This window comes from Zea mays, chromosome 3 (genome assembly GCF_902167145.1).
Source record: "Zea mays cultivar B73 chromosome 3, Zm-B73-REFERENCE-NAM-5.0, whole genome shotgun sequence".
In the NCBI taxonomy this organism is placed as follows: domain Eukaryota; kingdom Viridiplantae; phylum Streptophyta; class Magnoliopsida; order Poales; family Poaceae; genus Zea; species Zea mays.
Genome location: NC_050098.1, coordinates 215,079,047 through 215,093,872, shown reverse-complemented (window position 1 = coordinate 215,093,872; position 14,826 = coordinate 215,079,047). Strand labels below are relative to the sequence as shown.

The 14,826-nt window shown below is 46.8% G+C and overlaps 1 protein-coding gene and 1 non-coding gene across 3 annotated transcripts; one reads left to right on the top strand and one right to left on the bottom strand.

Moving 5' to 3' along the window:
• Positions 1 to 4,950: 4,950 nt before the first annotated feature.
• Positions 4,951 to 7,895, top strand: LOC100191433 (uncharacterized). Of its 2 annotated transcripts, XM_020549431.2 has the most exons (7): positions 4,951 to 5,643; positions 5,789 to 6,060; positions 6,133 to 6,207; positions 6,337 to 6,606; positions 6,704 to 7,018; positions 7,118 to 7,494; positions 7,595 to 7,895. In XM_020549431.2, exons 1-7 carry the CDS (start codon positions 5,340 to 5,342, stop codon positions 7,659 to 7,661), a joined length of 1,680 nt encoding a protein of 559 aa, XP_020405020.1. In that variant the 5' UTR covers positions 4,951 to 5,339; the 3' UTR covers positions 7,662 to 7,895.
• Positions 7,896 to 9,198: 1,303 nt separating this feature from the next.
• Positions 9,199 to 9,280, bottom strand: TRNAS-CGA (transfer RNA serine (anticodon CGA)). Its single transcript has one exon. It is a non-coding gene; the product is annotated as a tRNA-Ser (tRNA).
• Positions 9,281 to 14,826: the final 5,546 nt, after the last annotated feature.

Here is a 14,826-nt window from a genome sequence, read left to right as displayed (position 1 = left end):
TGCCACATGAAGACAAAGCTCCAACGGTTGAAACCGTCAGAACCCTAACGGTTGGGTGACGTGGCTGGCGCACCGGACACTGTCTGGTGGCGCACCGGACTGTCCGGTGCGCCCATCGACAGCAGCCTGCCCCAACGGTTGAATTGGTGGTTGGGGGGCTATTAATACCCCACAACCACCTCTACTCCAACCATCCTAGCATTCACTACTCCTCATTCAATACAAGAGCAATACACAACACTCCAAGACACAAATCAAAGCCTCCGATCCAATCAAAGTCCACAATTCAACTCTAGTATTTTAGGACTTGTGAGAAGATCGTCTTGTGTTTCTTTGTTGCTCTTATTGCTTGGTTGGCTTTCTTCTTTCTCTCATTCTTACTCTCAAAGCCTTGTAAGCGAAGCAAGAGACACCAATTGTGTGGTGGTCCTTGCGGGGTCTAAGTGCCCCGGGAAATCAAGGAAGAAAGCTCACTCGGTCTAAGTGACCGTTTGAGAGAGGGAGATGGTTAAAAGAGACCCGGTCTTTGTGACCACCTCAACGGGGACTAGGTTCTTTGTAACCGAATCTCGGTAAAACAAATCATCGTGTCACCCGCTTTATTTTCTTGGTTGATTTGTTTTCCCCTCTCTCCCGGACTTAACTTTTATTCTAACGCTAACCCCGGCTTGAAGTGTGTTTAAAATTTGTAAATTTCAGTTTCCGCCTATTCACCCCCTTTCTAGGCGACTTTCACTTCTTCTCTAAAAAACAACAAATAAGCAAGGGTGAGAACTTACATACTCAGCAACCCACCTTCACCCATGGAGTGAGAAATTTGGAATAATGCATTGGCTCTATGGGGCTTAGGGTATTTTTGCAGAAAATCTAATTTTACATGCAAGGTTATAGTTCTGCAAACTTGTTCTTTCAAAATCTCATTTTCTTCCGACGGAGTTCAAAACTTTCCTTTTCAAACTAAAACCCCATGAACAAAACCATCCAAAAAACTTAGCAGTTCCCTCCGTTTTTTGCAATTAATTTTCAAGACCAAAAGTAGCTACTGGACTTCCCTTCCACCATAGCTCATAGCTCAACCGTTGTACCTCTCGAAACTTTTTTTCTAAATATTTTCAAAAACAAATCACTAGTGGACATATACTATTTGAATATATTGTAATGCTATGTACAGGTTCACTTTAGCCACATAATTTAGACCCGAGACACTCCCTGTAGCGAGGCCTAACTCAAACCCAATTTTGGCCTACACGACAAAACTCAACTTTTGCCTATGTGACATCACCCTAGTGACTGCCCTAAGAGGAACAAGGCCACCCCTACGTCCAACACTAGGACTAAAACATTTTCCCTTCCTTTTCCTACTGGTGCTCACCCCACCACCTGTAATCTTGAGGATAGCGTATGCATGTTTTGATCAAGTGATTGCCCATACAATCTTAAGTGGTTGCACTTATGGAGTTTGGCAAGCTAAAACAACAACTCGGTCCTTATATGAGACAAAACAATCTTTCCTACTCACACCTATACCGGTTGAGCCAAACTCCTTCTGATTCGTTTTAAATTAAAGAATTCCAACCGTCTTAGTCTAGATAGTGCCGACGATAACTGCTCACTTTATTTTTTGTACACCAAACCCCTTTTTATTTTGAAAAAACTCACACCTTTTTCCAAATCCTTTGTGAAATAATTTGTAAAGAGTTTTCTGCATAAATCATTTTGAAGTGATGTATAAGGTTGGATGGTTATATCATCATGTCCCTTAGCAGCAAAATAATACAATGCATATATAAAAACACGCTAAGGATTGTGTTTGAAATGTAGGTTATTTATATATCAAAGGGATTCATTGTGCTTACCATTGCTTTAACCGGTGAAAAGGCGAGAGCTCGTAGAACTGAATTATAGATTCAACGTCTAGCGTAGACTTGTAGAACTGGCCTTCATGTTACAGCGCGAGCACTACAATAACTACACAACATGAATAAACAAACATACAAACTAACGAGTATATCAATAAATATTTAGTATAATGGTAATAAATGATGATGAGTGGACGAATAAAGTTTTGAGTAGAGCTTGTCTTGCAAGTTGCTTTTGCAAGTATTTGTAAGCTGCTAATATGAGGTTGCATGCCAAATGAGAGTGGATGCGGCGTTGTGATATTGCTCATGATGGAGTGGAGATGCTTACTTGTGTTTATGGGTAGATCAAATATGAACTAATACTAGGCCTCTTATTAGTTTATGAAAGTAAAGTGGAGTACTTAGTGTGCTGAGGTTTACATGGCTTGTGGTGTCGAGTGTGTGGGAAGGAAGAAGATAGCCTTCTAGGTGTATTTGAAGCTGGGGTATATCGGTCAAAGACGACTTAGTAGAGAAGATATCGGAGTTATGAGAATAATAGTAAAAGAATTGTCCAAATCTAAGTTCAAACCAAAGTATTATGAGCAAAATATGGACATTGGTATTTTTATTTTTATTTTAGATTACGAACCATGCTCAAGGGAGGGCATGTTTGGGTATCGGGTGGTTTAATAAGATTTTAGGAACAAGAACTGTCAAAATCGGAGTTTGGATGGAGGAGCTATGAAATGTTTACTCATATGAGGAATTATAAAAGGAGTAAATGAATATTTCTATAATATTTCAAAATTTGCATATTTGGAAAATTGAAAATATGAATGTATTTTTTTGAGTTCTATAGTAACATAAAATATTTTTGGATTGCTCATGAACAGATGTTCATGCTGGTGTCGACTGTTTGTGCCTATAGCGTCACATGAGGCATACATAGATATGCAAAACTAGGTTGTGACTTAGACAATTCTGAGCAATGGCTAAGCTCAGACGGCCATCATGGCTGCATAGAGCTTAATTTTAGATGAATTTATAAATAAAAACCATAATTATTAGAGTTTGTATGACTGAGACATTGGCTTGACAAATTTATGTGAGCTGAAAAAGAAAAATACAAAGTCTGCGCATAGCAGCATGATGAACGGATGAACACCAGACGAATAATGAACAAACGATAAACGAACAACAAACAAACAAACGATGAACAAACGAATGAACATCAAACGAATGAAGGCCAATGAATGAATGATGAAGAATTGAATGAACGAATGGTGAATAATAAACGAACGGATGAACTATTGCACATATAGCTGTAGCGTGGCTAGAGTGTGGTTGTAATGTGTTTGTGTGGGAGTGAGTGAACAACCAAGGGACGAGTTTGAGTTATCCCCTTGTCCCTCCATTTATAGGCAAGGCCACCATTTGAATGACTTTTAGAGCTATATTTAGAGGAAGCTTTGGAGTTATGATTAGAAGTATCTCTAAAGTTTGCTCCAAAGGAAACTCTAAGTTTTGCTTTAGGGGTCCTTTGTATCCCTTTATTTTAAAGAAATCAGAATCTACTTAATAGAATAGGTTATTTGGCCTGGAATTTAGTATTCTGTCACTTTCCAAAGTTCAGATATAAGCCTATATCAAATTTATAGGATGAGATGTGGAAATTGATTTTATATATCATCACTCAGTGTTTCTATTCTGCAATTGATAACACGTCCTTCGGCTCGCTCCCCTATTATATAAATGTAGCATATTAATATCTCTCACATATGATCAATTGTAGTATACAAATATATTCTATATAAACTATATTAGCTTAATTGATCTATGTCTAAATTATGATTATTAGAACAGAATTTAATTCCAAAGATCCAAAGGGCACAAAAAGTCCATTGGGAGAGAGACTTCGGAATTGAGCCATATAGACCGAGATGGGCCAAAAAGAGAGAAAGGGAAAATATTTTTCTAGGGATTCTAATATGGATTTTTATGAAATTATTTATAAAATATCTATAAAACATTTTGGAGGAATTTAAAAAGAATTTATGTGTAGAGTATTTATAGAAAATTTTACGAGACTTCACACGAATATTTTTTTGAGATCATCATACGCACAATTTTTTCTTTGTTGAGATCGAACACGCACAATTCTTTTGAGAACAAAATTTTAAAAAATATTTTGGATTTAAAACGAGTTCGATAAATTTTCTAGGAGTGGTTCTCGGGGTGTCAAAAGAAATGACCCTCCCTGTTTTGTATTTTCCTATAATTCTGAATTAGCTCGTGCACATCAAGGTTTTTGCGGTTTGGACTCAGACATGGATGTGTCCCTTCATCATGGTCTTCAATTCTTAGCTATACATGCCTTGTTCGTACTCGATGCTCACGTTGTGCAAGATAACAATGCAATCCACTATATTTTAAAGATCCAACGGGTACCATGATACTTAGCTTAAAGCACCCCAATGGCATGTTCTACATCTAGGGATGGACATTCAGTTTTTTTAAACTTCAGTTCGGCTTTTTGGTTTTAAAAAACATTGTTTTTTCGGACATCAGAATCGATCGGTTTTCTAGAAAATGAAAAACCAAGAAATTCGGTTTCGGTTTTTTACTTCAGTTTTCGGTAAAAACCAAACACCAAACTTATACTCAAGACAACACATACAACAAGTTTACATAATATATTACACACAATTTTAAAAAGTAAAAATTATATAGGTACAAAAATTACCCATGAGGGTACCAATATGAGTATAATTTCATATCAGTTTTTTAACGGTTATAATTTTATGTCGTGGGTATGGGTAAGCATTACCATGCGGACTTTACCTATCAGATATTTTATTCTTAAATCGGAAAAAAATACAGGTTATATCTAAAAAAATTACAACAAATCAAATATGCAATTTTAGCATTGAATATATGCAGCCATCGTTTCCTGAAAGAAAAATAAAATTCACCAGAATTTAGTAACTCCTTTTGTCGTCTAATAATAAAATCCCGGCAAATCTCTAGTGGCCTTTCTATAAAAAAGGAAAATAGAGCAGGCCACTTAAATTTGGCCTCAACTACGGCGCGTTCCCTGCTTGGCTTTGGTTTGCCAACTTTGGCTTGCTCCCCAGCACGACCACGCCCACCGTCGACGGTGGCAGACAATCGTGCGCGCGCCTGTGCCGGTCCGGGGGGGAGGGCTGGCCATGCACGCGCGCACAAGGCACGCACAGCAACACAAAAGTTCCAAGGCCTCCCCTTCCTCTAGCAGTGGCGAGGCAGGAAGGCAGGCCGGGTGTCCTGCCTCCCTTGCGCGCGCTCTCACGACCCATCCCGTCGTGCGTCATCGAGCTCCGGCGGGCGGGCCATGCACGCGTCCAGCTAGCTCACACAGCGCCGTCTCGACCTGCTGCCGGTGCTCCACCCGGCCCGCGTCAACATCACGGCGGGCGGGCGCGCGCGTGAACGGTTTCCTCTCCGCATGACCCTGTGATGGTCGGTGGGTTCCTGCGGCGCGGCCACAGCCTCGACAGGCTCCTGTCGAGGAGGCGCCGGGCCGTTTCGCCCAGCCCCTCGTTCTCGTCCTCCTCCTCCACGCCGTCGTCTCCGCGTGGCAGCAGCGTCAGGAGCGGCATGATGGCAGAGGACGACGACGACGCGCCCACCACCGTGGCGGCGCCACCGCTGCAGAGACGGGTGCTGTCCAGGAGCCACGGCTCGCGGGCCACTCCCGGCCGGTCCCAGGACCTGCCGCCGGTGCCATCGAGGACCGTCCGCGACAGTGGGCCGCCTTCAGGTGATGTGATCTATCACCGTTATTATTGCTAGCCATCTATCTGCTTGTGTTCTTCTTCTGCGAGAACATCTGTCTGAGTTTTTAATCAGGGTGACCTGCCTGAATGAGTACCATTTGTGCTGTGTTGGGATTGACTGCACTGCAGATTTAGATTTGATGAAGGATAAGTTCGCCAAGCTGCTGCTCGGGGAGGACATGTCCGGCACGGGCAAAGGGGTGTCCTCCGCTCTCGCTCTCTCCAACGCCATCACAAATCTCGCGGCCTCCATATTCGGGGAGCAGCGCCGCCTCGAGCCCATGTCCGCGGAGCGGAGGGCGCGGTGGAACAAGGAGATCGACTGGCTCTTGTCGGTCGCCGACCACATCGTCGAATTCTCTCCCTCGCAGCAGGTGTCCGAGGACGGAACTAACATCGAGGTCAGCATAGCAATTGCGACGCCAATTTCACCCTGCGCGCTTGCACTGACATGTATTTCGTCCTCCAATCAGGTGATGGGCACTCAGCAGCGCGGGGATCTCCTCGTCAACATCCCCGCCTTGCGAAAACTCGACGCGATGCTCCTAGTAAGCACGACGATATCGTATCTTTCTTTACAGCACACGCAATCAAATATACAGATGCAATGCAACGGCTCCGGCCGGGTTTTTCTGAATTCATCTCGACGTTTTGTTTTCTTTTCTGCCGCGGAACAGGAGTATCTGGACAGTTTCGGCGAGGCCCAGGAGTTCTGGTACGTGGCGAAGGACGCGGACGGGGGCGAGGACGACGACGACAGCACGTGCGACAAATGGTGGATCCCGACGGTGAGGGTCCCCGCCGAGGGCCTGTCGGACGCGTCCAGGAAGTGGCTCCAGCACCAGAAGGACCTCGTGGGGCAAGTTCTCAAGGCGGCCATGGCCATCAACGCCGACGTCATCGCGGAGATGGAGATCCCCGAGGAGTATATCGAGTCCCTGCCGAAGGTGATTGATATTCCATACGACCCGGGGGCTGCCCGGCTGCCAAAATTTCGTTCTGTAGATAAAGAAAGGGGGAAAAAATGCGCTGCTCACCTTGCAGAACGGAAGGTCCATTCTTGGAGACTCCATGTACAAGATCATAACCGACGACGTCTTCGACCCCAACGAGCTCCTGCAGTCCGTGGACCTGTCGACGGAGCACAAGATCGTGGACCTCAAGGACCGGATCGAGGCCTCCGTCGTCATCTGGCACCGGAAGATCAGCAACAAGCTCTCGTGGGGCCCCGCCGGCGTCAGCCTGGAGAAGCGGGAGGAGTTCGAGGAGCGGGCGCAGACCGCCCTGCTCATCCTCAAGCACAGGTTCCCCGGCATCCCTCAGTCGGCGCTCGACATCAGCAAGATCCAGTACAACACGGTACAGAACTAAAAGACGAGCCACATCTTCTCCAGCTGCGGCTTTTGCCACCGAACTGAACCAACGTGGTGCATGCTGCTGTCCGTTGCGTTTCTGCAGGACGTCGGGTACGCCATCCTGGAGAGCTACTCCAGGACCCTCGAGAGCCTAGCCTTCGCGGTTCTGTCTCGGATCGAGGACGTCCTCCACGCCGACGCCGTCGCCTGCGACCCCAAGCGCACCAAGTCCAGGAGGCGGCCTAGCCTAGAGTGTGACGCCGCCGCCGAAGCCGAAGCCGAAGCCGAAGCCGAGACGGCGCACCACAGCGGTTCCGTGCACTGGCAGGACCATCAGGATGCCGAGGACGACGGCGGCGAGAAGCATCCGGACGGCAACGGTAGGAAGCTGAAGAAGCTCCACAGGGTGGCGACCAAGAAGTTTCTCCACACGCAGAAGATCGACGGTGTGGCCGGCGGGCTCAAGAGCTTCGCACACAGGTAGCGTTTTTGCGTGCGTGCGTGCGTGCAATGGTGCCATACTGTTTGGAAACGAAGAACGTGTGTAAATAGTTCCAAGTTTATTTATATGCAAAAATAGGACCACGGGGTGCGGGTCTTGCCCGAGGGATGATGACATGCGTTCTTCCTGTCCACGTCTGATCTGACATCTACCCAAGAGCTGGCTGTGTCACGACGAAGTGACGAACCGAAAGTTTTACTCGAACCGGCGAACTGTGCACAACTCAACGACGACAGTTTAATATATTACATGCATGGGACTAGATCTTGTCAAATGACAGGTTATTCAAAGACATGAGTGCCAATTAGACTGATGTACTCCACATCATCGATGTGCTTCTAGCTAGAGGAGATCAAATTAAACTCCTAAAGTGCTTTCAGGATGTCTTCACAGATTGTGAACTGCCCACCTTTCCTCGACGTTCGCAACAACTGCATAAAAGTTTCAGAGTTTGTTCGGTTTTACCGTAATCCATATGGATTGAGAGGGATTGAGGGGGTTTTAATCTCTAGTAAGTCAAAATATCTCATAATCCGTATCAATCTCCTTCAATCTATATGGATTGAAAATAACCGAACATGCTCTTATAGAGGTGATTGTGAACTTATTTACACTGACATTTTTCAGAACCATAAGTAATAGAGGTCAGTAGAAATAATCATTTGTACAGGCGATAATCGCCAGTGAAAATCGACATTCGCAATAATGACGCCGCCGAGCCGAGGGTTTATTTTCTAAAATGAAACAAAAAAACGTATTTGTAAAATAAATTCGTAAAAAGGCTAAAATAAAAAGGCCCACGTGTCATGTCTTAGATCCAGGCCAGCGTATAGATGTCCAATAAGCACGAGGCCCGCGAGCCCGGCACGAAGCCCGTTTTTTGGGCCCGGTCCGAGCCCGGCACGGCCCGGTTATAGGCGGGCCCGGGCCGGCCCGGCACGAATAAGCGGGCCGGGCTCGGACAGGAAATTAGGCACGGTGGGCTAGCCCGGCACGGCCCGTTTAGCTCTAAGCCCGTTAAGCCCGCTTTTTTTACACTAAAACGTGTTTTTCGGCCCGCATAGCCCGCTTTTCGGCCCGTTTTTTCCCGTGCTAAACGGGCCGGCCCGGCCCGTTTAGGCCCGTTGCGGGCCGGGCTCGGACAAGAAATTGAGCCTGCGTGCTTAGCCGGTCCGGCCCGGATTTTTAATCGTGCCTGGCGGGCCGGGCCCAAAACGGGCCGGGCTTCACCGGGCCCGGGCCGGGCGGCCCGTTTGGACATCTCTAGGCCAGCGCTGGTGTTTTTAGTACGGTGTTCCATGAAGAAAGAATGCATGGCTGCTAAGATCATTTTAAACATATTTTCATTAAAACTGTCTTGACAAAGTGGTAGTGGAGATATCAATACACAACAACACCTAATCAATACATATAAGAACTGAACTTTTTGTATCATTACTAGACACAAAATTATTCTAACTTGTATAAGCGAGCGTGAGGGTCTGTATCACATACGTAGAAGATACAGAGAACACAGCCCAATATATATTGAAATTGGACCTTGTATTCACCATCCGTAGATGGAAGTTCTCACTAGTATGAATACGGACCATAAATCTGGATATACAATAGGAAAAATAGGACGGAAGAAATTATCTAAGGTCCGATATATGACAAGAGAAAACAAACAAAAAATAGAAAAACGTCGACAGCAGGATTCGAACCTGCGCAGGCAAAGCCCAACAGATTTCGAGTCTGTCTCCTTAACCACTCGGACATATCGACAAATTCGTACAAACCAATGTATAGTAACTATTATATATCTAATTTAGTGACCAAACTTCAAAACACATGTGATTGGTCGTATCCTTCTTACTCTGCTCTCCACCATCCCTAATTCCGATGGATGGGTTCAACTGCGGGCCGTCGGATCCAGGAGCCTGGGGCTGGAAGGTGGCACTGGCACATGCGCTGCAGGGGCACGGCAGTACCAGCACGGGGGACTCTTGCTTCTTGACGACGAGCAGGTGGAGGCTGTCATGGCACACGTCCATGTCAAAGAGGCGGAACTAGTCAACTAGAGATGGCAATAGCCAATCTGTTAAAACGAAATCAGCTCACTTTTACCGTAGGAGAAAGCACCCACGTCACCATGGTGTCTAGTACCGTCGATCTGTCATCGGATACAATGTCATACATCAGATCTCTCCCAACAGCAAGGGCCCCTCTGAAGAATATGTGAAATCTCCGAAAACTGAAAATGAAGAATATGTGAAATCTCCGGAAACTGAAAATATGGCTTATGCTAAAAAGGTCTAAAGTTGTATAAAAAATGAAGGTGTATGCACACGTCGGTTATACATATATCAAAGACCAAAGTGGAACCCACGTAAAGAAGATAAAGTGAGAAAGAAAAAAAGTAAAAAGAAAAAGAAGAGGAAGAGTCACAGCCAACTCTATATAATAAAAAAGAAAAGTGCTTGCTCAGACCTAAAGTCAATCCAGATAGATCTTGAGAAAGAAAAAGTAAAAAAAGAAGAGAAATAATAGTCACAGCCAACTCTGCTCACCTATAGCCTAGATCATAAGAGAAAAAAAGGAAAAAAAGAGTATGAATGGAAGATTTAACAAAACATTTGCATGTAGATTTTGCATTACCTTATATTTTTTATTATGAACAAAAGTCAGTACAATAATAAAGTTGGTTTCCATTTGAAATAGCTAATTATATTCATGTGACATTCATCACCCGCTCATTTCTATTTTTTTATCAATGAAAGACGAAACACCTCTATATCCTTACCTTTTTCTTCTCGAGACGCATCTCTATATCTCCCTTTGCCAGTATAAAAAAGACAACCAACCACTAGACCCAACCTTGTCCTATTTTTTTGAGTGGCTTAGCATTAATCTTCTCCATTTCATGGGTCGATTTGGAGTAGATAAGAGACTATTCTTCTTATTCGATCAGCTTGACTGGTTTCTTTTCAATCTAGCACACCCTTCTTCCTACAATAGTATTTTCTTCACTATTTTTGTCCATTTCCCATTTACCATGTCAAAAACAGACTTAACAACACATCTCCCTTGTAACAAATTTAGCATCACATCTATCTTATCGCTAAATAAGTTTGTGGCAAGAGAATGAAGTACCTTTTGTGGTCAATAAACATGGTTAGACTGTACAAAATCTCCTTCAAGCTCAAGATTAGACTCAACAATCTCTTCATCAAGATGTGGCTCAAGAGTGAGATCCCTTATATCTCATCATCAATATCATCCATTGAAGATCTCTGCAACATGTAATTGCGTCTTAACAGGCAAGGACTGAAAGAAGGACCTTTAACTCCAAAAAAAGATAGATAATGAGAAAATCAATATGACAATAGCTCTTAAAAGTGACCTTTAATCAACAATGATATACCATGAGAAAGTACAAAAATAAAGGTTGGAACTAAAGCATCAAATTTTTAAACAAGTAGAATATTGAGTGTAGTCCAACCAATGTATAGCGTATTTTTGCATATAGCCTACATAATCTCAATGAGGAGATAAGCCTTGATGTTGTAGAGCGGGGTACCTTATCAATGACGAGATAAGCCTTGATGTTGTAGAGCGAGGTACCTGGGCTCTACATATGCTCAAATATGTACCCTCTCTTCTATTTCAAAACATCTCTCTTCGGTTTCAGAACACCACACTAAGTATTACCAAGTGCTTTTTCATTACTTATGTTTCAGAACACCTCTCTTCTTTTTCATAACACCTTAAAATTATGTGAATAGCATTAGTGTAAATAAAGACATAACATTGGCTAATAAAAGCACCTAGCACCAACATGACTAACTAGTATTTGTAACATTCAATTGCACTATGCATGTAACTATAGCTTTAATTTAGTTATGTGCATTTCAATATATACTCATTGCATATAATATTTTTGTACAATTCATTGGTTACTAACAATATATTTTTCATTTTATCTTTTAGACGTATGCATCCATCACATAGGATACAGACATGGGGAAAATAATAAGAAATCATAAACAGGGCATTGATATTGACCACCCTACGAAAAGGAAAAGAAGTGAGCAAGTCATATAGAGCAATAACTTTTTTTGGAGAAGAGAGCAAAAGAAGACGCGGTGAAAGGATTAAAAAGAGGAAGATGTCTAATAACTGTGAATCCTCCAACAAAAAGATGTGCATACAAAGATTTTTTAACCCCCATAATGGAATGGTTGATTTCCCATCAGAGTATATCTAGCAACTGAAAGAATCATACACAAATGGATCATACATTGGTAAACTAAAATACAAATGTAGACACTGCAATGCAATTAAGCCAAAAGGCCAAGAAAAAGTACGGAGATCCAAGCCCATAACTAGCGCATGATCTCTTAGAGAGAGCGCCAACAGCGTGCCATGCTTTCTGGTAGAGACCGATTCCCCACCACAATTCTTCTATTAGAAGAAGATGTGGGATCGAGATAACTTAGTCCCCCACAAGATTGAAACTACACGAATCCAAGTGGTTACTGTAAATATCGAGCCAATATGAGAGACGTGTATATTTCTGAGACGTCGTATTCATAATTGTAAAATCCTCACTTTTGAGCATAATAGTGTTAGATATAGCATAAATGTTGTTACAACGGTCAGCGCGATGTCACGTACGACCCTTCGCGAAACAGGTGTGTGCGAATCCAGGTGGTTACCGTAAATACCAAGCCAATGTGAGATACGTGGACATCTTTGGGACGTCAAATTCATTATCGTAAAACCCTCAAGTTTGATCATGAATAGTACTGTCGGGTACCATAATTAGGGGTACCCCCAATGCTCCTAATCATGGCTGGTAAACAGCCTCAGACCAACTGACGGGTGCGGTTCAAGTCAAGGCTTCGTCTACCCAAGGGACGCGATCTCGCCCGAGCCCAGCCTCGAGCCGGAGCAGTAATCCCAGACGAGTTCACGCCTCGCCCGAGGGCCTCCTCAGGCAGCAGGCGCCCCCTCGGCTCTCCCGAAGCCCGGCTCGGGCAGGCTTCGTTGTGAAGCAACCTTGGCCAGACCGCCTCACCAACCGACCGCTTCGCAGGCGCATTCAATGCAGGGGATGCCTGACGCCGTATCCTGACACACGCGCCTCAGTCGGCCAGGCCGAAGTGACCGCGGTCACTTTGCCCCTCTTCTTTACTGTACTAATGTGACAGGAAAACATCATCGCTCGCCCTGCTCCGACTGCCGTGTCAACCATCCAGGCAAAGACTAACAACAAGTCACGATCAACCACCGAGTTCGGCCTCGGGCGCACCAGGAAGCTCCGCCTCGCCCGACCTCAGGCTCCAGCCTCGGGAGGAGGTTTCCGACTCAGCCTCGACCTCAGGCTCCGGCCTTGGGAGGAGGTCTCCGCCTCGCCCGACCCCCGGACTCGGCCTCGACCTCGGTCTCGGGAGGAATCACGTCCTCGCCCGATCCCGGCCTCGGCCTCGACAGAAGTCTCCGCCTCACCCGACCTTGGGCTCGGACCGACCGCGCCAACAGGGGATACATCATTACCCTATTCCTAGCCTGCTCAGGCTAGGAGGAACAAGACCGGCGTCCCATCTGGCTTACCCCGGCGATGGGTAATGATGGTGCCCCGCGTGCACCATGACGCCGGTGGCTCTCAGCCCCTTACAGCAGCAAGGAGACGTCAGCAGGACCCTTGCCGCACTGCCAGCTGTACTCCTACAGGACTCAGGCGCTCCTCCAACGGTCATGCCATCACGTGTACAGGGCTCGAACTCTCCCCCGATGGCCACGTTGGCATGTACACAAGGCTTAGGCGCTCCTCTGTCGGACACGTTAGCGCATAGCTACGCCCCCCGTTGTACGTCTGGACCCTCTCCTTGCCTCTATAAAAGGGAGGTCCAGGGCCACCCTGAGGGGGGTTCGCGCGAGGGAAGGAGCGGACGAACTCACTCTCTCACTCTCTCTCTCCCTCTCGCGATGCGCTTGTAACCCCTACTACGAGCGGTACCCCTGGTGCAGGATAATACAAGGCTTGCCCCACATCTTGTGTTCCATCCCGCGCCAACCCATCTGGGCAGGGGCACGCAGCGATTTCACTCGTCGGTCCAAGGGACCCCCGGGTCCGAGACGTCGACAGTTGGCGCGCCAGGTAGGGGCCTGCTGCGTGTTAACGAACACCTTCCCGTTGAGTTCCAGATGGGGAGTCTTCAGCAACCTCTTCAGCCCGGGACGGTGCTCCGCTTCGGGAGCCTCGAGTTCATGTCCCTCGACGGCAGCTCTGACATGGTACTCCTCCCCCCGCGGTGTGACGACAACGATGGTCTTCGACTCGCCCGGCGGCGGCGAGCTCTACGACAGCATCTCCCCGCAGCGGAAGAGGAGCGCTCCAGTCTTCCCCGCCACCCTCCTCGCCGGAGGAGGCAGAGACGAGGCAACCATGGCCACGCAGGAGGCGGCACCTTGTCGGCTATCGCACCAGAGCGAGTCGACGACGCGGGCACTCCCCCGGGTGACATGTCGGGCATTGTCCTCGCACCTGAGACGACGGTGGGTATCACTTCCCCGCGACGTGTCAGCCCCAAGCGGACTGATGACGCCAGCACTCTCGCAAAGGACCTGCTGGGCGTTACTCTCGTACCTGAGATGACGGTGTACTCCGCCCCCGATGCGACTTCACCACCGTCCATCGACCAAGAGGTACCGTCCGTTTTCCATCCCGTACCTTTTTGGTTCAGCTTCGATCCACCTAGCGACCTCGCTGCGGTGAGCGCCTTCGTAAAGGCGTATCCAAACCTCCCGGGGTACCACATGTGGTCGACCTAGGACCGACTGATAGCCGTCTCAACCTTCGGACCGGCGGGTTCTGAGGAGGAGGACGGCCCCGACTCCGGTTGGGATTTCTCTGGCCTCAATGACCCCGGTGCCATGCGGGACTTCATGTCCACATGTGGCCACTGCCTCTCCGGTTGTTCTGACGATGGCCATGACCTTAGCGACGAGGGTTACGGCCCAAGTCGTGAATGTTTCCACGTCGATCTGGGAGATCACAACGAAGGCAACCACCTCGGTATGCCAGAGGTTGACGATCCTCCTGGGCATGCATCTCGCGTTGACATCCTGCGGGAGCTAGCTGTGGTCCCAGTCCCTGCAGGGGGTCAGGACATACAGCTCGAGCAAATCCGCGAGATGCAGGCCCGGGTCGACCGGGAAGCAGGCCAGCTTGTGCAGCTCTGACAGAAGATCGAACAGGAGTGGGCAGGCCGAACACTCGCCGAAGAAGCCTGTCATCGGCCCCAAGACATCCGGCGCCGCATCGT